Source organism: Acanthisitta chloris, unplaced genomic scaffold (assembly GCF_000695815.1).
Source record: "Acanthisitta chloris isolate BGI_N310 unplaced genomic scaffold, ASM69581v1 scaffold6396, whole genome shotgun sequence".
NCBI lineage: Eukaryota > Metazoa > Chordata > Aves > Passeriformes > Acanthisittidae > Acanthisitta > Acanthisitta chloris.
The window spans coordinates 20858-40722 of record NW_008678645.1 but is presented as its reverse complement, the minus strand read 5'-3'; the positions used below and the strand labels follow the sequence as shown (position 1 = coordinate 40722).

The 19865-nt window shown below is 45.0% G+C and overlaps 1 protein-coding gene across 1 annotated transcript in view; it reads left to right on the top strand.

Annotated features, from left to right (window-relative positions):
• The first annotated feature begins 254 nt into the window (after positions 1-254).
• MAP4K5 (mitogen-activated protein kinase kinase kinase kinase 5) overlaps positions 255-19865 on the top strand; it is a 36930-nt gene continuing 17319 nt past the window's right edge. The window contains exons 1-12 of the mRNA XM_009076966.1: positions 255-306; positions 10669-10759; positions 11942-12006; positions 13068-13123; positions 14137-14184; positions 14279-14321; positions 15533-15605; positions 16824-16955; positions 17939-18001; positions 18495-18576; positions 19166-19282; positions 19472-19550. Coding sequence (XP_009075214.1) covers positions 10704-10759; positions 11942-12006; positions 13068-13123; positions 14137-14184; positions 14279-14321; positions 15533-15605; positions 16824-16955; positions 17939-18001; positions 18495-18576; positions 19166-19282; positions 19472-19550 — 814 coding nt within the window. The 5' untranslated portion in view covers positions 255-306; positions 10669-10703. The remainder of the gene's footprint in view (positions 307-10668; positions 10760-11941; positions 12007-13067; positions 13124-14136; positions 14185-14278; positions 14322-15532; positions 15606-16823; positions 16956-17938; positions 18002-18494; positions 18577-19165; positions 19283-19471; positions 19551-19865) is intronic.

Below are 19865 nucleotides of genomic sequence, written 5' to 3'. Positions count from 1 at the left end.
CTCTGTGTGCTCCGTGCTCTGACAGTCTGACATCACAGTGCTGTTGTACCACCCCAGTGAGATCAGATGGCACAAACTTCCCTTAAAAATGCTTCATAATTCCAACTAGGTTGATGCTGTGCTAATTCCAAACCCAGATAATCCTCACCCAGGTTGCTCTCAACATCATGGCATATCTCTGCACAGTTTGTAAGACTCCATGAGGTGCCTTTGCAGTATAATTAAATGTCTCAACTCTCTTGTTTCAGGCTAGAAATCTTCATACAGGAGAACTGGCTGCTGTAAAAATAATCAAGTTAGAGCCTGGTAAGTTTTCCATCCTTTCCTGTATTTTTGAATTGCATTTTCCATGTGTTTATTTTCACACACTGTGAAGTTCTAGACAAAAGAAGTGTTTGGGGTTTGGTTGTTTGCAGTCAGTGGTTAGGTGACAGGAAACACTGCAGGATGCTTTTGGCTGTGTCCTGCTCACTATTTCCTTGTTTGTTCTTATCTGCTTTATCAATTGTTGCATAAAAAGATGTTGCAGTTACAACGGGTTTCTTAGTACAAACAGAAGGTTAAGGGCAGATGGTGAATTGTGAGCTCTGAGACAGTGAGGATCTGTGGGAGTTGAAAGGGGGAAGAAATAAAGCACTGATGCTAATTCACACCAAAGCTGCATTGGGAAAAAGAGAGCCCTGTGCTTTTTAGTGTGCCAGCTTTTCTCTAACCTGTGCTGGCTCCTACTATCATTTCCCCATGGGTTTTCTGCCACTTCTCCTAACAGCAGGAGGTGCAGTAGAAGCTCACTCTCTGCCCAGGAGAGTTGCTGAGCTGAACCCTAATCCGAGTCCTGCATAGAGAGCTGAAACACAAATTGTGTCCTGAGTGGAAATCATAGAATCCTTGAATGGTTTATGTTGGAAGGGACCTTAAAGACAAGCTAGTTTCAACCCCCCTGCCATGGGGGGTTGAAACCTTCCACCAGCCCAGGTTGCTCCAAGCCCCATCCAACCTGGCCTGGAACACTCCCAGGGATGGAGCAGACATAGCTTCCCTGGGCAACCTGTGCCGGTGCCTCACCACCCTCACAGGGAAGGATTCCTTCCCAGTATCCCATCTATCCCTGCCCTCAGCAAACCAGGCTGGGTTTATTAAGTGGCTTGCAGTGATCAGGCTAATTAGGTAGTGGAGGTGCAGTGAGAGCCACAGTGTGGATCCCTCAGCCCCTACTTGAAACACTGTGGCTAGTGTTGTGGCCAGTGGGGCCAGGGAGGATGAACCACCACTGGGTTTGTGTCCCAGCAGGTCTGTGACAGAGAAAGGACAATATTAACAGGACTTCCCCCAGTGTTAATGTCACTGCACCTGATCCAAATGAAGTATATCTGGTTTTATGGTGAATTTGAAGAGCTGTTTTGAACACTGAACTGACACAGAGGCTGAATCCTATGTCCTTAGAGCTAAGGGAAGAGCAGGATCCATAGAAGGCTGAGCAGTCCCTGCCTTTGCTTGGTGCTCTTTAAGCACCTCTACAAATACAAGACTGTCCCAAAGTCACCACTCTGACAGCCTCACTATGTCTTACATGTTCCATCAGAATGGTCTGACTCGCCACAGGGAAGTGATTTCTTCTAGTGTGTTTGGTTTGTATGTTTTTTTAAATACATCTTCTTTTAAGCATTGCCAACCTGATCTCCATCCATAGCATGTACACCCACAGCCTCTTGGCTGAGATCTTGTTGGGAGTTTTTGTTTTTAAGGAGGGTTCACAGGACTTGTTTACTTATTTATTCCTTTTTAATTCTCTGAGATGGCTACATCTTAAAAATATTCTGGATTTCTAAAGAAATAAATAATTGGCTGCTCTGTGCTTCAATATTGTGGCTAATTTTAAGGGTTTTGAATGGTTTTGTAGGAACATAATTGAAGGCACCATCAATTTCTGGACCAGGCTGGTGTCAGAGCTCACTGTGGTGGTCCTTCCAAGCATTGGCACAAGCTCCTGTCAGACCTCTAGGGCACAGCTAGGACAAGATTGGTAATAAATTCACTAAGCCTTTCCAGAGGGAAAGGCTTGTGAGTTATATACAGCATCTTCTGGGGAGGAGGAGGAGGTGGCTCATGGATGGGAATTAATTAGCAGATGGAAAAATAAGAGCTCCAAACTCCACACTTGATTAATACATAGACAGGGGAATTGGGAGCAGAAGACAAAAGACTCTGAAGCAGAGAGTGCTCCAGAGGAGGTGAGGAATGTATTGAATGAAAGCTGAAGGAATTGCACACAATAGGATGGCAGGGACTGGGGAGACAGAAAACTGCTGACATGGCAGGGGATGAGTTGTGGTTTGTTCCCGTTCCTCCCTCGTCTCCTGCAGGTAGGGAGTGAGTAGGCAGAGACTCCAATTTAAAACCAAGACCCCAACATGACTGTATTTTATTTCATCAGCTTTTACCATTGTGTCTTCTCCAGACAAGGGAAATAAACTCAGCTTAGAAGGTCACTGCCATTAATTAATTTGAATTTGGGGCAGTGCTCTAGATCTGCTCCCACAGTTACTTCAGCTGTGCTGCTGGAGTCCGAATAGACAGTGTTTTTCCCTCTTTTTTTTTTTTTTGGCATAGACTTTGGAGAGCATTAGGCAAAAGTATTATGGCACTCTAATGACATTTCCCAGCATTCCATGAGTACAAATGCTTCAAATAATTTGGGAGCCAATTCTATTTCAGAAACTAATCCAACTGTACTCAGCAGCACAGCAGCCAAAACAGTCTGAAACACTAAAGCCTCTTCCTTCTATGGGTTTAGCAGATGAATCGAGAGGGGAGTCAATACAAAGAGGTAACTATTTGCCAGGGGAGTTTTCTGCCATGGAATTATCTCCCTGGGAAAAATGTCATAAGCAAAATATTTAAATATATGCTAATGTCTGTTTTAAATACTACTGTGATGATAAGTAGTTCTCTCAGAGGGCTGGTGGTGATCTGTCCTGCTCGGAACCTTTTGTTACAGCAGAGTCTGATTGATGGTTTTTATTTAATCCAGTATTTGCATTTCCCATGTGAGATCCCTGAAGCAGTTCCCCATTTCAGGTTGGATATTAAACTGGAGGTGCAACTGTTCAAGGAGATTTTGTATGAAGGCAAATAGTCATCCAAAGGTGTGTGGGGTTGTGGTCAGTACATTCCATGCCAGGTCTGGTTTATTATGTGTGTGTTGTATCCCATGGTTCAGACCAGGAAGTTCATATCCCAGACAGGCATACAGCCATGGGGCTGAGTCAGGCAGGGATGGGGATCTGGTCCCTCTGGATCACGACTGTAGCACAGCAGAGTTGCACTGTCAGTCCAGGGTGAAGAACGAGACTGAGGCAATGGAGCTCTGTTCTCCCTGTATAAATTCCCTAGAGGTGATGAGCTGTGGAGAATAATGAGCCTAAGGCTTATTTAAGCTAAGCCTGAGGCTAATTTAAACTAAGCCTCCAAGGCTGAACATTGTTGGCAGCACCTGGAGCTGAGGAAATACAAAAACAACTCAGTACTGCTCACACCTTCCCTGCCTTGTGGTGTGTAACCTGTTTGGGCTTGGGATCCTGTCTCAGGCTGAATGCCTGAGATTCCAAGTGTGCCAGAGCCATTAAAGCCTGGGCATGGCCTCCCTGTGCTGTGCCATGTCCTGAGTGGTGCTGCCATAGCCTCCCAGCTGCTCCACTGGGTGGGCACAGCAGAACAGAGGCAGTGTGGCCTCCTGACGGAGGGTGCCCAGCATTGAAATGACATTTAATTTGTTGAAATCTGGTTTAGTTTTACTTTGCATCCTTACAATGCACTTATAATCCAGTACTCCTCTTTCAGAACTGTATGGATTGGGAGTGGGTGAACTCCTGTTTCCACATTTTCACTTAAAACACAGAGTTTGTTGGATGGAGAAGGCTGGCAGAAAGGCTTGTGGTGGGGGCGGGAGATGCTGTGAGCAGGAAAGAAGATGAAAGGTCACATATTTGAGATGGAAGGCAATGCAGAGTGTGACTTTTGGGGTGAAGGCAAATTGCAAAGGGGTGAATTAGGAGGACACATCATTCATCAAATTACCTGAAGAAAAATACAATAGTGAGAAGGAGAATAAAGATGAAAGGCTGAGATGGACAACAGTGAGCGGGTAAGGCAAGGAGAGAGGAAGAGAAGGTGTTAAGGAATAGGAATCATAGAATCCCAGACTGGTTTGGTTTGGAAGGGACCTTAAAGCTCAGCTCATTCCACCCCCTGCCATGGGCAGGGACACCTTCCACCAGCCCAGGGTGCTCCAAGCCTTGTCCAACCTGGCCTGGAACACTCCCAGGGATGGAGCAGCCACAGCTGCTCTGGGCAACCTGTGCCAGTGCCTCAGCACCCTCACGGCCAGGAATTCCTTCCCAATATCCCATCTAGCCCTGTCCTCTGGTAGTGGGAAGTTATTCCCCATTGTCCTGTCCCTCCAGGCCCAAGTCCCAAGTGCCTCTCCAGCTCTCTTGGAGCCCCTTTAGGCACTGGAATGAGGCAGCCACATCTTCTCTGGGCAATGTAGATTATATGTTGACATGGCTGCTCATAAATGGGACTCAAGCAGAGAAGGGAATGTCCACAGGGAAGTTGTTCTGGTGTTGGACCCCTCACTCCAAACACTCCTGTGCTACCTGCGGCAGAGCTCGTGCTGCTGTGGCAGTGCATCATCGTCAGGAATATTTTGTATCAGCAGAGAGATAATGAGGACCATCAGTGGTTAGCAGTTGGCAGCTACATGCCTGGCAGGAAAATTTGCTGGTGGAAACATCATTGTTTCCAAATAGCTGTTTCCTGCTTGGAATCGAGTTTCGGATTTTCAAGTTTGGGGAATTGAAATTCTTTCTGTCAGACTGCAGGTTTCCATGAATCCTGAGCAAAGCAGGATGGATAAAACAGCTCAGATCCTGCATTTTGGGAAAGCCATCGCTTTCATCAGCAGAGTCTGAACCTTCATGAGGTTCAGGAGAGTAGTTTGGAGTGAGTGGTTGGGAACTGGTGAGCACAGGGATGTCTGGAAGTCAGCACAGAGGCACTGGTGACCTGTGGATATTGCTTGGCTGTGGAGTTTGTGGACCAGGGTGAATAGTTGTCATTCATCATGTCATCCCCATGGGACTTTCTTTCCTTGGTTGGGAATTCAGATTGATGAAGTAAAAATTGTTCGAGGAATGGTCCCAGCTGAAGCTGTGATGGTATGACCTTGCTCTTCATGCTCCAGTGTCCCACGCAACACTGTCCACCCTGCCCCCTGGCTAAACAGCAGCTCAGTTTTAAATAGCAAATGTTAATTACAGTGTTAAAAATCCCAAGTCAAGCTCACTGGAGAGCCTTGGAGGGTAGGTTTGGGAGTCACCTCTCCTGCCAGGCAGCCTGACATATCCATCAGTGTGCTGGGGCCTGTGAGGGCTGTTTGGAGGGCACTGCCTGGGGGCAGGAGTGCTGGCTGTGCTGGATGGTTAATAAGTGCTTCTGTCCCACCCTTTGGTGACACCATGATGCCTCCAAGTGCTGTCAGTTTTCTCCTCCCAGCTGCGTGCGAGCGCTGGGTGCTGCTGTCCATCCCTCCCTGTGTTCCTGCACAGCATCAGCCCCGTGATGCAGCTCTGAGGTAATCCAGAATAAACCAGTTTAAAACAGAAACTAAGAATTTCTCCCCCAAGGAGCCTTTTGGACAGTGAAAGGGTTCACAGCTGACCCAGAAAGAGTTGTGACAAGTGACCCATGGTCTTTTTGCAGGATGGGATCACTAAAGCAGGCAGAGGAGCACTGAAAATATGTCCAGGAATAAACCTGCTTAAAAACTACCAAAGTCGTGCTCAGAAGACCTAATAGTATTGTGTGATAGGCACTAGAGCCATCAGAGCCTTCCCATGCTGTAGGATCCAGGATGCACATGCTCTCCATTTAGGGGAACTTGGCAGGATATCTGTACATTCCAGATCCACTCACAGAATGGTTTGGGCTGGAAGGGACCTTAATGCTCATCTCATCCCACCCCTGCCACGGGCAGGGACACCTTCCATTAGCCCAGGTTGCTCCAAGCCTGGAACACTTCCAGGGATGGAGCAGTCACAGCTTCTCTGGACAACCTGTGCCAGTGCCTCACCACCCTCACAGGGAAGAATTCCTTCCCAATATGCCATCTGAACCTACTCTCTGTCAGTGGCAGGCCATTCCCCCTTGTCCTGTCCCTACAGGCCCTTGTCCCAAGTCCCTCTCCAGCTCTCTTGGTGCCCCTTTAGGCACTAGAAGGGTCCCCAAGGCCTCCCTGGAGCTTCTCTTCTTTGGGCTGAACACCCCCAGCTCTCCCAGCCTCTCGCATAGGTGAGACATAGTGTCTGCAAGTAGAATAATTCCCTGCTGTTGCTGTGCCATCAGTTTTCTCTATGTTCTCCCATTTAAATATGGGTTCATCATGGATTTACCAGGCCTTACCTTGCTTAGCTTCTGGAGTGGGATCTGATCACATCAGTGATGGTTTCAGCAGCCTCTTCCCTGCCAGCTGTGCTGGAGAACAAGCAGCTGGTTGTGCCAAGCAGAGCAGCCCCGGCTGCAATCCAAGGAGAATATTCCATTGTCAGCCCAGATTGTGTCCCGTGTGTCTCGCTGCAGAGCTGAAATTACATCATAGCAGCAAGCTGCAGTGAGTCACTGCACTGCTCCTGGGGTCTGCAGCAGCTCCCTGAGCCATGTTCCTGCTCACATCCCATAACTGCAAATATGGGAGCAGACAGGAGTGACATTTTTCCAATTCCCTGTTACTTAGCGTGAAGGAATTGCTGATGACTAGAGCAGATGGAAACCTCTTTGTGTGGATATTTTGTCACCTTTGATCTAATTCTTTTTATCTTGCTGTCTCCCTCTTGATGAACTATTTTCTACAAATGCTGTCTGGGGTTTTTCATGCTATCCAAGGATATTTCATTTTTGCCCCATTCCAGTGTGTCTTGCCAAGATGAATACTCCAACTGCCTGGAAACTCTGAATTCCTTTGTTTTGAATTCATTCTTATCATCCTTGAATGACTATACGTCTTCTCTCCTATCTCTGTGTCTGATCTTTCAGAATAATTTCCTACATATCTTAAGCAAACTTTTATCATGGATACTTCTTTGCATCTGTTTGCTACTTCTCTGTCAGCTCCCTGTCTGTATTCAGCCCTTTTCCTGTTCCAAATCCTTCTTTTACCCTCTTTTTCTGTAGGTAACTCCTTTTCTTGCATAGATCCTTCAGTTATTACATGCAGATCAAGATATGATCTTTGCTGTCTCCTATTACAGGCAGGATCATTCCAAGTCATTCCTGGTGGGTTCTTGTTTGGTGTTTTCTTCATTTTTCTTTCCACTTGTAGGAATTTTCATACCTTCCCATCCCTTCCATGTTCAGTGCTCAGATGTTATTCTGGTAGGAAAAGCTTTTCATCTGTACAGGGAATGTAGGTTAAGGCAATTTAAGCCCATTGCTAATTGTCCTATTATAAAACTGGAGAGGGATTATCCCTTCTCCCCCTTCCTTGCTATCTTTTATGTGTGTGAAGCTTGTTATCTCTTCACTGTCAGGCTTTTTCCAGCCCAAATCCCTGTATTTCCTTCAATTTTTCCCCATTAGTCATGGTTCCTAGAACTGACTTGGCTGTTGCTCCACACTCAGCAGCCCAGTCCATGTGCTATGGGTGGGCAATTCCAGCTGCTGTCTGCAAGGCTTTGCTGTTGTGGGGATGCTTCTTGAGCATCATTTGCACGTGTCAGGATTCAGCTGTGCTGAAATGCTGCTGCTGAGGTTTCAAGGATTCTTTGACTTGAAGAGACCACAGGGATTTGGCGTTGGATCCTCTGAACTCTTGATGTGAGTGTTGTGTAGTGTTGGAGAGAGACAGAAGCTTCTTTGGTGTGGGGTGGGAGGATTTGGCCTTCAAACTTGTTCAGCTTTAACTTTCTTGAAACACTTGTGTGGTTTGAAAATGCTGCAGTTATCTGAGAATTCAGCCATTTCCCTTAGGAAGTTTTTTGGAGAAATGGGAGGAATGAATCAATCAGATTCAAACTCACATTAAAAGGGTTTATAAAAGAGGGAGAGGGACTTTTATATGGGCAGATAGTGGCAGGACACAGGGACTGGCTTCCCACTGCCAGAGGGTAGGGACAGATGGGATATTGGGGAGGAATTGTTGGCTGTGAGGGGGCTGAGGCACTGGCACAGGTTTCCCAGAGCAGCTGTGGCTGCTCCATCCCTGGGAGTGTTCCAGGCCAGGTTGGATGGGGCTTGGAGCAACCTGGGCTGGTGGAAGGTGTCCCTGCGCATGGCAGGGAGTGGAACTGGACGAGCTTTAGGGTCCCTTCCAGCTCAGATTACTCTGGGATTCTCTAAACTCAAAAATCCTTCATTGATAGGGATAATTTACAGCAGGACACATGAATTCAGGCGAAATTGTAGCTGCAAGGGTACCCTTAAACCAAGGACTGTGCTAAATTTATGCAAGTCATGTTGCCTTTTCTATTGGTCATTACTAGAAAAAAATACTACTTATGTTTATAAAAAGCCTCTTGACATTTGCAACTCTTCCACTAGCGTTTTCCTGCCCCAGTGAAGTGTTTCTCTGTACAACTCAACTCCGAGAAACCCTTGAAGATTTACCGAAATCAGTCAGGGATGGATTCATGCAAGTTTGTTCCCTTCTGCCTTCATATTCCATAGTCTTTTTCTTAAATCAAAGTCTGGCAATCACTGAGACATAAAGGTTGTGATAATTTCTGTCACACCACACTGGCACTTCTTTTGCCAGCAACACCATTGCTAGGGAAGCTGCTTCAAAGCACAGCAAATATAAACATCTGTGTTAAAAGAGGTTATTAAAAATATTAGCTGTGCTGTTACTTAAATAAACACATGAAGAATCCAGTTTACAGCAGTGCTTAAGTCCTCTTGGGCCTGTCAAAATCGTGTAAATTAAGGGGAGCAGGACAAAGCAGTTCATGTTTTCTGGGTTGGACATCCCTGACTGTAACAGGAGGAGAAAAATCTAGTGGTGAAACTTTAAACAAAAGTAAACATACAAAGTCATTTTTTCCTGGAAAGAACATGGTAGCTACCACATTGTCTGGAGCAGAATTTTATCTGAAACCAAAAAACTTTGGCTAAATTCTGTTATTTCACATCTTGCAAGCTGTTAGAGTTTTCATAGAGGCCCAGAATGGTTTGGATTGGAAGGAATTTAAAGACCATCCAGTTCCAGCCCCTGCCATGGGCAGGGACACCTTCCACTAGCCCAGGGTGCTCCAAGCCCCATCCAACCTGGCCTGGAACACTCCCAGGGATGGAGCAGCCACAGCTGCTCTGGGCAAGCTGTGCCAGTGCCTCAGCACCCTCACAGGGAAGGATTCCTTCCCAGTATCCCATCTATCCCTGCCCTCTGGCAGTGGAAAGCCATTCCCCGTGTTCTGTCCCTCCAAGCTCTTGTCCCAAGTCCCTTTGCAGCTCTCTTGAAGCCCTTTTCAGCCTGAGATCCCTTCAGGTTAAAGCCTTTTCCCTTTGTCCTTCCATGCCAAAGGAAGAATAAAGGTAATACCATATGGTTGCAGAGGTGTAGGGTTTGTGGGGAAAATATCCTCTGCTTAGAAGTTAATATCTGTATAAATATATAGATAGAGATATAAATTGCATCTGTATCGTTATTAGTTTTGTAAATTTATGACACTTCACCCTTCTATATAAAAGTGGCAGAAACCTGCCAGGCCATTGCTCTGCTCATAACATATTTTTCAGTAGATTTTTGATTTTTCCAGGGGATATTTAGCACATTTCCAATGTGCTGATATATCTGTCCTCACCCAAAAACACGACAGGGAAGTCCGTGAAGAGGACTCTGTGCTCCTCTTCTGAGTCAGCCGAGTGGGCGTTTAGGCCATATGCTCTATCCGAGTCATTCTGGAATGAAATCCTTTTAATAACGAGTCTGTGGAATGTGAGCTCTCCTGCTTCCAGGCAGGGGACTCTGGAATTAGCTCCCAGCAATCTTTTCTCTTGTTGTTGGGACCCTTGTGCTGTGGGTGAAGCTGGATCAGTTCTGGCTGAGGCTCTCCAGTGGCTACACAGGGGCTGCTCCGAGGTTCCTCATGTGCTCCCATCTCTCTGTGGGATCTCTGTCCTTCCTTTTCAGAGCTCTCTGTGTGTGCTGAGTGTCTGAAATGAGGGATCACGCTAAGGCCACCAGGCCAGCCCTCCTCTGTTGGTCTTCAAGAAATATTTGTGCCTAATAAAAGGATGTAGTAAAGAATGCAGGACGAGGGGATGTAATAAGGAATGCAGGCTGAGATGCCTGGAGAGGATGGATGGTGGATAACAGGCTGGAGGGGATGCTGGACAACAGGGGATGGTGGATAACAGCCTGGAGAGGATGGATGGTGGATAACAGACTGGAGGGGATGGTGGATAACAGGCTGAAGGGGATGCTGGATAACAGGATGGTGGATAACAGGCTGGAGGGGATGCTGGGTAACAGTCTGGCATGCTGAGAAAGCCTTGTGAAGGTCTTAGCAATGATCCAGGCTCATGGCATGTTTGTCTGAGTTGTGTGCATCCCTCCAGAGCTCTCTGAACGCTCAGTAGTGTGTGAGGTAACCCTGGCTGCTTCCTGTTTTGCAGGAGATGACTTTTCACTGATACAGCAAGAAATATATATGGTTAAAGAATGCAAACACTGCAACATAGTCGCCTATTTTGGGAGCTATCTCAGGTAAATCCCACTTTTTATACCTACATTTGGTTCCTTCCTGAAACAACACTCAGTCTGGTCTAGTCCTTATATCTTCAGTGTTCCTCTTTAGGTTGAATTCCCTTCAGTGTTGGTTTTTTTCTTAAAGCCAACCCAGTTGGCTTTAAAAAACAAAAGTGACTAATAGTTTGTTTTCTCTTCTGGCCACAAGGCTGGAATATTTTTATCACTAGGATCAGAAAAAAACTTTTCCCTTGGACACTTGCAACATACCCAACCCTACTCATACATTTATCAGTTCTAATATATGACCAGCTTATTATTTTTCTAGAGCAGAATTGCTTTGGGATATTTTGTTTAATCATAGTTTTCTGGGCTATGAAAGTGTGGCCAGGGAGTTTTGGGAGGAGGACACTAAATGTGAAGTGCTGGTAATGACATTTTTCATGGCTGTGGTGCAACCTGCTGTGAAGCAGAGCCAAGGTGGTGCCAGCTGGCTGCATCCTCCAGTGTGCACATTAAATGTTACACAGAAAACTGGGGAGTGTTTTCCACTTCTGTGGAGCTCTGTGGGAATATATAGCATGGGCTTTTCCTACAAGGCTTCATCTTTGGGTTTCTTGGAGGGCTGTAGTGAAATAATCTGTAGGGCCTAAATGGGCTTTAACTGGAGCAAAGTGGCTGAATTTGTAAATGGATGCAGCTGGAGCAAAATGGCTGCACTTCTGTATCCTTAAAACCCCCTTTGAAGGGCTGAGAAGTGGTTTAGATAGGAGGCAATTCCAATTTGAGGTTGAAGCTGTGAGTTCAGTGTGTTGTCTGATGTGATTTTGCTGACAGCAGGTAAGCTTCAAGTGTTTTCTGCACATTGTTTATTGCAGTTAGATCAGAGGTAAAGCAACACCTTCTAGGTCTGGTAATGTTTAAAGGCTTCTCAGGAACTTTGGAATAAAACTTCCATTTTGCAAGGTGATAATTTATATTGATAACATGAGAATTTATATTGATAACATGAGAATGTTAACAACACAAGAATTTGTATTAATAGCAAGGAAAACATGTAACTTTGGTCATGCATCACAATGTATTTTTAACAAAGAGTGATCAAAAGCAAGGGAAAATAATTGAAATAATCATGATTTAAACTGTGTTTGTATCCAGAACAATCAGGTTCTGATGCCTGTTGTAACTCTCTTTTGGCAGCCGTGAGAAGCTGTGGATATGCATGGAATACTGCGGTGGAGGATCCCTCCAGGACATTTACCATGGTACTTTAACACTTACTCTAACATTTTTAAGGTCTCGAAGCTTTCTGCAAAGAAGTAAAGTGAATAACAAGTTAACAGGGAATGGTTGGTACTGGCCAGGAAGTTCATGTGGAGGGTTTTGGGGCATGAACAGAGGCTTTTAGCTGCAGTCAGAAGGTTTTGAGAGCACTTTTTAGACAAGGCGAGTGTGATTTTTGACGTATCACCTGTTGTCCTGTGGCAGAACAATTGGATATGGACACTGGCCATGTTCAAACCCAGGTTGGGTAAAGCCTTGAGCAACCTGCTCTGGTGAGAGGTGTCCCTGCCCAGGGCAGTGGGTTGGCACTGGATGATCTCTGAGCTCCATTCCAACCCCTTAACATTCTATGGTCCTCTGGTGTGAGGAAAGTTTCACTTGGAAATCTCCAAATTTGACCTTTAAAGGGCAAAAATTGCTCTCACTCCTGCTGCTGTGCAGTACCATCCCACTCTTTTATTATCTTCCCTTCTGAGGATTCAACTAGAGTTGTTGATGCTGTAGAAGGATTTACTGATGTTGTTGGGAAAGCAGTTTGGGGAATTGCTCTGCCTTTAAGTGATAACACTGAGTTTGTGAATACCAGAGCTCTTTCAGAGAACTGATTTGCTTTGTTTTCGAACTGGTTAGTCCAAACAGCTGTAAAACAATTCTAAGCCCCACAGATAGTCCTCAATATAGAATGTTTCCATTTCTGATACGAAAATATGAGCCGAAGTCACTTTTATTCCTACTTTCCTCAGACCACAGGGTATTTCAGTTCTACAAAGTCACTTCTAAAATGATAATTGGATTTCTATGAAAACAGGTTTTCTTCTCTCTGTGGGTATTGTCTTCTGTTACTGTGCTGTTTGTTTGGTTTTTACAGAAAGCCTTTCTGTAAGACAAGCAAACAAAGCCCTCTGTTCAGCTCAATGCAGAGCACAGACCATGTAAATCCAGGCTTTAGCTTTTGCATGGATTTACCATGTTTTCACTGCTTCACAGTGCTATTTATGTGCTGCATATTGTAAACTTACCCATTTTTAACCTTTGTTTTCAGTGACAGGACCTCTGTCAGAGCTGCAAATTGCTTATGTGTGCAGAGAAACTCTTCAGGTACTGTGCTCCTGCAGGTGTATGATAAAGTGTTGCTCCATCTGTAGAAAGTAGATACAGAAGATTATTTCAGTTCCATCACTTACATTGGAAGTGTGGGGATCAAACTGAGACCAACTAACCAGGGTAACCTGTTAGTTTCCATGCTGTAGATAAAGATTAACAAGAAGCTCTAGGAATGTAGTGCAAATGTTTGCTTAAATTTCAAACTACCGGCTTGCCCTGCGGTAGTAAATCCTAATGGGGTGTGGAGGAAAAATGCTGCAACCTGATAACTACAATTCTCTCTGGGTTTGTGGCTGCTAATAACTGCATAAATACAAAATGAGGTGGTGCAGGCAGCTTGTTCCTTAAAGGTGCCTGGATACTGGGAAGAAATTGTTGGCTATGAGAGTGGTGAGGCACTGGCACAGGTTGGATGGGGCTTGGAGCAACATGAGCTGGTGGGAGGTGTCCCATGGCAGGGAGTTGATTGGATTATCTTTAAGGTCCTTCCAACCCAACCCATGCTGTGATTGTATGAACTTTCCCTTCCCTGCTCTGTGTATCCATGAGTAACTCCCTGAGAGGATCACAGGGCTGCACACCTTTCCTTGGAGCACTGGCTGAACTGCTCACTGCCAGAGGCACAGGTGTAGCCCCATCAGCTCACCTGTGTGGCAGTTGTGTTCCTCAGCTCTCCTCACTGCAGGGACTCGTACGCCAGGAAGGGCAGTGTAAAGGCTGAACACCTCTGGTTGGAACCTTCAGGGCTTCAAAATATCATCTTAGTAAAGATTTATTTGGAAAAGAACATAATCTCTATGTGAAATGGTTGGTTTAAGTGAGGCTTCATAGGTATTGGCTGGAGCTGGGGGAGAGGAGGAACAGATTCCACTGTGCCTCTCACATGCAAATCTCAAATCTCTCCATTTTCAAATAAAATGTATTAAATAATTTAAATTTATTAGATGAAACTACCTTTGTATGTTAACAAATGTCAAAATAACCTCTTGTGCCTCTTTTATTTCCAGGGTCTTGCTTATTTGCATATGAAGGGCAAAATGCACAGAGATATAAAGGTAACTTAGGACTTTGAGACATTTACCTTAGACTCTCTAATGCAGCAAAGATATTCCTGGTAAAATTAGTAACTTTCTATTTGTCATGTTTTAGGGTGCAAATATTCTCCTAACAGACCATGGAGATGTCAAATTAGGTAAGTTGCCTGAATTTTATAATGTGGATTTAAAGCCATGTGGATGTGGCACTTGGAGACATGGTTAGTGGTGGCCTTGGCTGTGCTGGGGAATGGGTGGACTTGACAGTCTTGGAGGTCTCTTCCAACCTAAGTGATTCCATGATTACTTGGGGCAGCAGATGGTGACAGAAAGTGTGTATCCATGGGCTTGGGGGTGTATGTGGTGAGGCATTTTGCCTTCTTGCAGGAAGTTACAGATCATTTCTGTATTCAGCCCCCAAGCCTTGAAGCCTCCCAGGTTTCCCTGGAATTTGTCAGGTTGGGATTACCTTACTTTTATTCCTAGCCAGAATGGCTCCAGGGATGCACTGCGAGAGTGTCTCCTGAGCCTGGCAGCCTGTGGGAAAGTGGGGGCTGATCCTGCTCTGTGGGTGACACAGGTGGAAATGAGGAAAACATTTCTCTGCAAACCCTGAGGTCTGCAGGGGAAAACTGCCATGGGGTGCTCAGCATCCCACTGAGTCTAGTGTTGGATCAGGGTGGTTGCGCATTAGTGCAGCACTGCCTGTCAGAAAAGCTCTTTGATTCAAGACCTTTCCACCCCTGTGGTGAGCCAAGAGGTCTGTGTTGGGAAGGAACAGCTTCTTAAGGAAGATGGGAAAAAAATGGGAGTAAAATCTTGACACTGATAGGAGATTCCACTTGGGTTGTGCACTGATAACTCCCTTTTGCCTGATAGGCTGATTGGGCCACAGTTATCCTCCAGCTGTCACACTACAAATCAGTCAAAACATAGAGGATTTGCATGATTTTTGGCTCTGCCAGAGCACCTGATGCTCTCAGCTCTGAGGGCAAAGATTACTGTCCCCTAGACAGAGCCTGCAGGGCTGAGAACAGATGTCCCATGGCAGTTCCACCATAAGGAGCACACAAATGGTGACTTTCCCAAACCATGATGCTGTTTCTTTCTCCTCTTAAACTGAATATCCACAAATTTTGGCTGATACTGTGAGGTGGAAAAATGCTCTAGGAGAGGAACTGGATCATGAGTGAGCTGGAGGTAGAAAAAAACCTTTTAATGTTAATGATTTCATTGTTATCTTTAACTGTTTACCTTAATTATTGTTTAATTTGAATGAGAAACAGGATTGTTGTTGCATAATAGTAAGTTGCAGTAGAATTAGGATTTAAACTGAGATTTCTAAGTCTGTGTTGGTTTTCTTTTCCAGCTGACTTCGGGGTAGCAGCAAAAATAACAGCCACCATTGCGAAGAGGAAATCATTTATTGGCACCCCTTACTGGTAACAAACCACTTGGATTGCTGTCATGCAAAGCTGAGGCTGCATTTATGCCCAAAAGTCTCAAATACACTTATATTTACATCTATATATCAACTGCAGAAATGCCCTTTCTCCCAAGTAAAACGCCCAAAGGGTAGAAATCTGGGAAGCACTGATTGGAGCTGATCTGTGGCTGGAACATGAGCTACCTGATACCTGAGGCAGCATTGCCTCAGTTTGTTAATGTAGATTTATTATTTATTTTCTCAGGAGCTTCTTACACTTTGAGTGAATAAAATAATCAATGTCTTTCTGATTTCTGTACGTGAAAAAAGCCCAGGTCATTAAACTATCTTTTAATCTTCTCTGCTGATGAATGTCTGCACAAGGCAGCGTTTAATATGCAAGTAGATGATTGTACATCTTGAGCTGGATTATATATGCAAATTCAGCTGATTTCTGGCGTGCTGTGATGCAGTGGAGGTGCCTTGGGGGTGTTCCTGGTGCAGGCAACATTGCAAACAGCTTCATCCAGACAGTGGCTCTTAATTGTTCACTGCCCTCGTTAGCCTACTAGAGAAGGAGGGCTGAGGGCAGGAAGATTATCTGGTCATTAAAGTATTGCACCAGGAATCATGATCCTGGTTCTATTCCTAGCACTGCAGCGCAGTCCATGACCTCGGGTGCAACATGCCACCTCTGTGTGCTTCTCCCAGAGGTGAGGGGAGAGGACATCAGGCTCTTCCCTGACTTGCATTGACCTCGTTAGCCTACTAGAGAAGGAGGGCTGAGGGCAGGAAGATTATCTGGTCATTAAAGTATTGCACCAGGAATCATGATCCTGGTTCTATTCCTAGCACTGCAGCGCAGTCCATGACCTCGGGTGCAACATGCCACCTCTGTGTGCTTCTCCCAGAGGTGAGGGGAGAGGACATCAGGCTCTTCCCTGACTTGCATTGAGAAGAATTTCTTCCCAGAAAGGCTGATTAGACACTGGAATGTCCTGGAAGGTGAGTTGGTGGAGTCACCATCCCTGGAGGTGCTTAAGGACAGACTGGACGTGGCACTTAGTGCCACGGTCTGGTTGACACGGTGTTAGGTCATAGGTTTGACTTGATATCTCAGAGGTCTTTTCCAGCCTTAACAATTCTGTAACTTATTCTTGGGGAGAGAGTTCTGCCCTGGGGTTGCGTTCAGAAGGTGCTGCTGCTCTCAATGAAGATGTCTTTGTTGTTTCAGGATGGCCCCTGAGGTGGCAGCAGTGGAGAAGAATGGTGGCTACAACCAGCTCTGTGACATCTGGGCTGTCGGCATAACGGCCATTGAACTGGCAGAGCTCCAGCCACCCATGTTTGACCTTCACCCCATGAGGTTTGAAGCCTGGGGGCTTCCTTGTCTCCAGGACCCTCTTTCAATTCCAGCAGGAACTGTTAGGATTCAGTTTAACCTTCTCTGTAGCTCAGACACCGAGATTACTTCATCAAACATCTGCTTTGTGCCTGAGTTGTGTCTGTTTTTAAGGCATCAGCCTGGAGCTAAAATCTTGCATTTAGAACTGAAATTGTAACCAACATTTTTAAGTTGAGTTGAGCTACTGGAAGGTGTCCCTGCCCATGGCAGGGGTTGGAATGAGATGAACTTTAAGGTCCTTCCAACCCAAATCAGTCTGTGATTCTATGATCAAGAATCTGATTAAGAACAGATGAGATTTGCTAATGATAGTAAACCACTAGAGAAGCTGTAGTCTGATGTTTAACAGGAATATGCAAGGCACAGGCTGAGGGAGTTGGGGCTGTTCAGCCTGGAGAAGAGAAAGTTGTATGGAGACCTCAGAGAGAGCAACCTACCGGGCTCTGAAGGGGCTCCAGGGAAGCTGCAGAGGGACTCTTGGGTAGGAACTGCAGTGACAGGGCAAGGGGAGACAGGTTCAAATTGAAGGAGGTGAAATTTAGGCTAGATCTTAGGCAGAAGTTTTCCCTGTGAGGGTGGTGAGGCACTGGCACAGGTTGCCCAGGGAGGCTGTGGCTGCCCCAACCCTGGCAGTGTTCACAGCCAGGTTGGCTAAAGCCTTGAGCAACCTGCTCTGGTGGGCGGTGTCCCTGCCCAGGGCAGGGGGTTGGGGCTGTGTGTACTTTAAGCTCCATCCCAACCCCTTAACAATGTATGAATCTATGATTTTATTTAAAAGTAGCAAAATCAGCAGCTTTGCTTTATCTGTGCTCTGGCACAGTGCAGGCCACAGCTCAGTTTCACAAGGTGGTTCTCGCCATAAAGCATTGAAGTATTGAGGCATCGGAATGAAATGAATTATTTTCTTTTACCACAGAATAACATTATTCTTTCTTTACCTTTAGGGCTTTGTTTCTAATGTCAAAAAGCAATTTTCAACCACCAAAGCTAAAGGAAAAAGCAAAATGGTAGGTGAAACTCTTCCTTTGTTCAATATTTTCTTGGAACTAGATGATCTTTTAGGTCACTTCCAACATAAACCGTTCTGTGATTCTATGATTCAATGATTCAATGATTTTGTAGATAATGGGGAAAAACTGTTTGTTGTTATGGAATATGTTCTAGGAACAAATCCCATTTTTATCCTTTTCCCTGAATTCCCATCATGGGGCATTTTCCCCTGTCAGTGGGACAGGTACTGGTTTAGTCCTTTCATAATTTCTTTAACCTGTGATGAATTCCTTGGTTTATTTTCTGTGTCAAAATGTTTTCCGTGCAAGTTCCATAAATCAAATGGATTTTTCCTTGTTTTTTTACCTTGGCAATGTAATTATTCAAACCTGAGATGAGGTACCTTGGTGGCATTCTAACTTGTCAGAGCCTTTTGTAATCTGCTTAGTAACTGTCTTAAAATCAGTGATATCTTGGAAAATTGAACATAACCCTTTGTTCTTCTCTAAGGTCAGCAACATTCCACAACTTTGTGAAAATAGCACTTACAAAGAATCCAAAGAAGAGGCCAACAGCTGACAGACTGCTTTCTGTAAGTGATCTGGAACATCCAGTGACATCAGGAACAGATCTCTTGCTTCAAAGGGAGCAACAGATCAGTAGGAAACCACACTGGAACCATTGTCTTTACTCTCAGCACGTGTGTGGTGAAATCTGAAGGAAAGACACATTGCTCAGCTGTTAAGCAGTGAAAAGATTTTCTTCAGTACACTTTTTGTGGAATAACTATAGAAATTTGCTGCATGTTCTGTCTCCAGCCTTGCCCTTTCTGCTCATAGCTTTGTAGCTGCATAGACATTGACCCTTCCTGTCACCCAAAAATGTTTAGCAGTTGTTCATATGTCTCTGCTTTCCTGAACTAAGCTGAAAGACTCATGTTAAAAATGAAGTTCAAGTGTATTTACTTGTTTGACTCAGAGTTTAATTTCCAGTTTGCAAGTGGGGTTTCCAGGTTTATGGAGGGGTTAGGAAGTCCAGACATTAAGGAATCATTAAAATAGTACTTGAGCCACCAGAAATTGGAAAAAAATTGTCACTTTCTGTATTGGTTTTTTTTTATGAAAGTTACCTCTCAGTTGCATATTCTAACTCCTTTTTTCTGTTCTGTTCTGTGGTTCCAGCATGGCTTTGTAGGGCAGCCTGGCCTGTCAAGGTCTTTAGCAGTTGAGCTGTTGGACAAAGTCAATAACCCTGACAACCACACACACTACAGTGAAGTTGATGATGATGATTTTGAGGTGAGAACATATTCTATGTTCTATCTTTAGGTAAAACTAGAGTTTAAATCTTCTGCTTTGCCTTGGGAATGTAAGATTGCAGCTTGACAGGATGGGACTGCAACAGCTATTCCTTCTCCTTGTTGGTTTGGCTGTTGATTGAAATCCAAGAAAGAGCCTCATGACTTTCCTGACCTATCCATTTTGCAGCCTCACTCCGTTATCCGGCACACAATCCGTTCCACCAACAGGAACATCAGGGCAGAAAGAACAGCATCAGAGATCAACTGTGAGTTCCTGTTGGGCTTTGCCCTTTTTTTGGTGGTGATTTGCTTCTGGAGGATGTCATTGCCATCCTTGTGTTGTGTGCTCTGGAAAGCCTCTTTGCATGTGAGAAACAAACCCAGGGAAAACAGCACATGTTCATGAAGCTTCAATAAGGGTGTTTCAAACCTAAAATTGATAGGAGTACACTACTCAGTTGGATCTGTGTGGAATTTTTGAGGGTAGAAGTGGTTTTTCTCCAGGTTTGGACCAAAGTCTTTTGTAATGCCAACACTTATCTCCACCTCTGCGTACCATACATCACACTTTGGGGAAACCT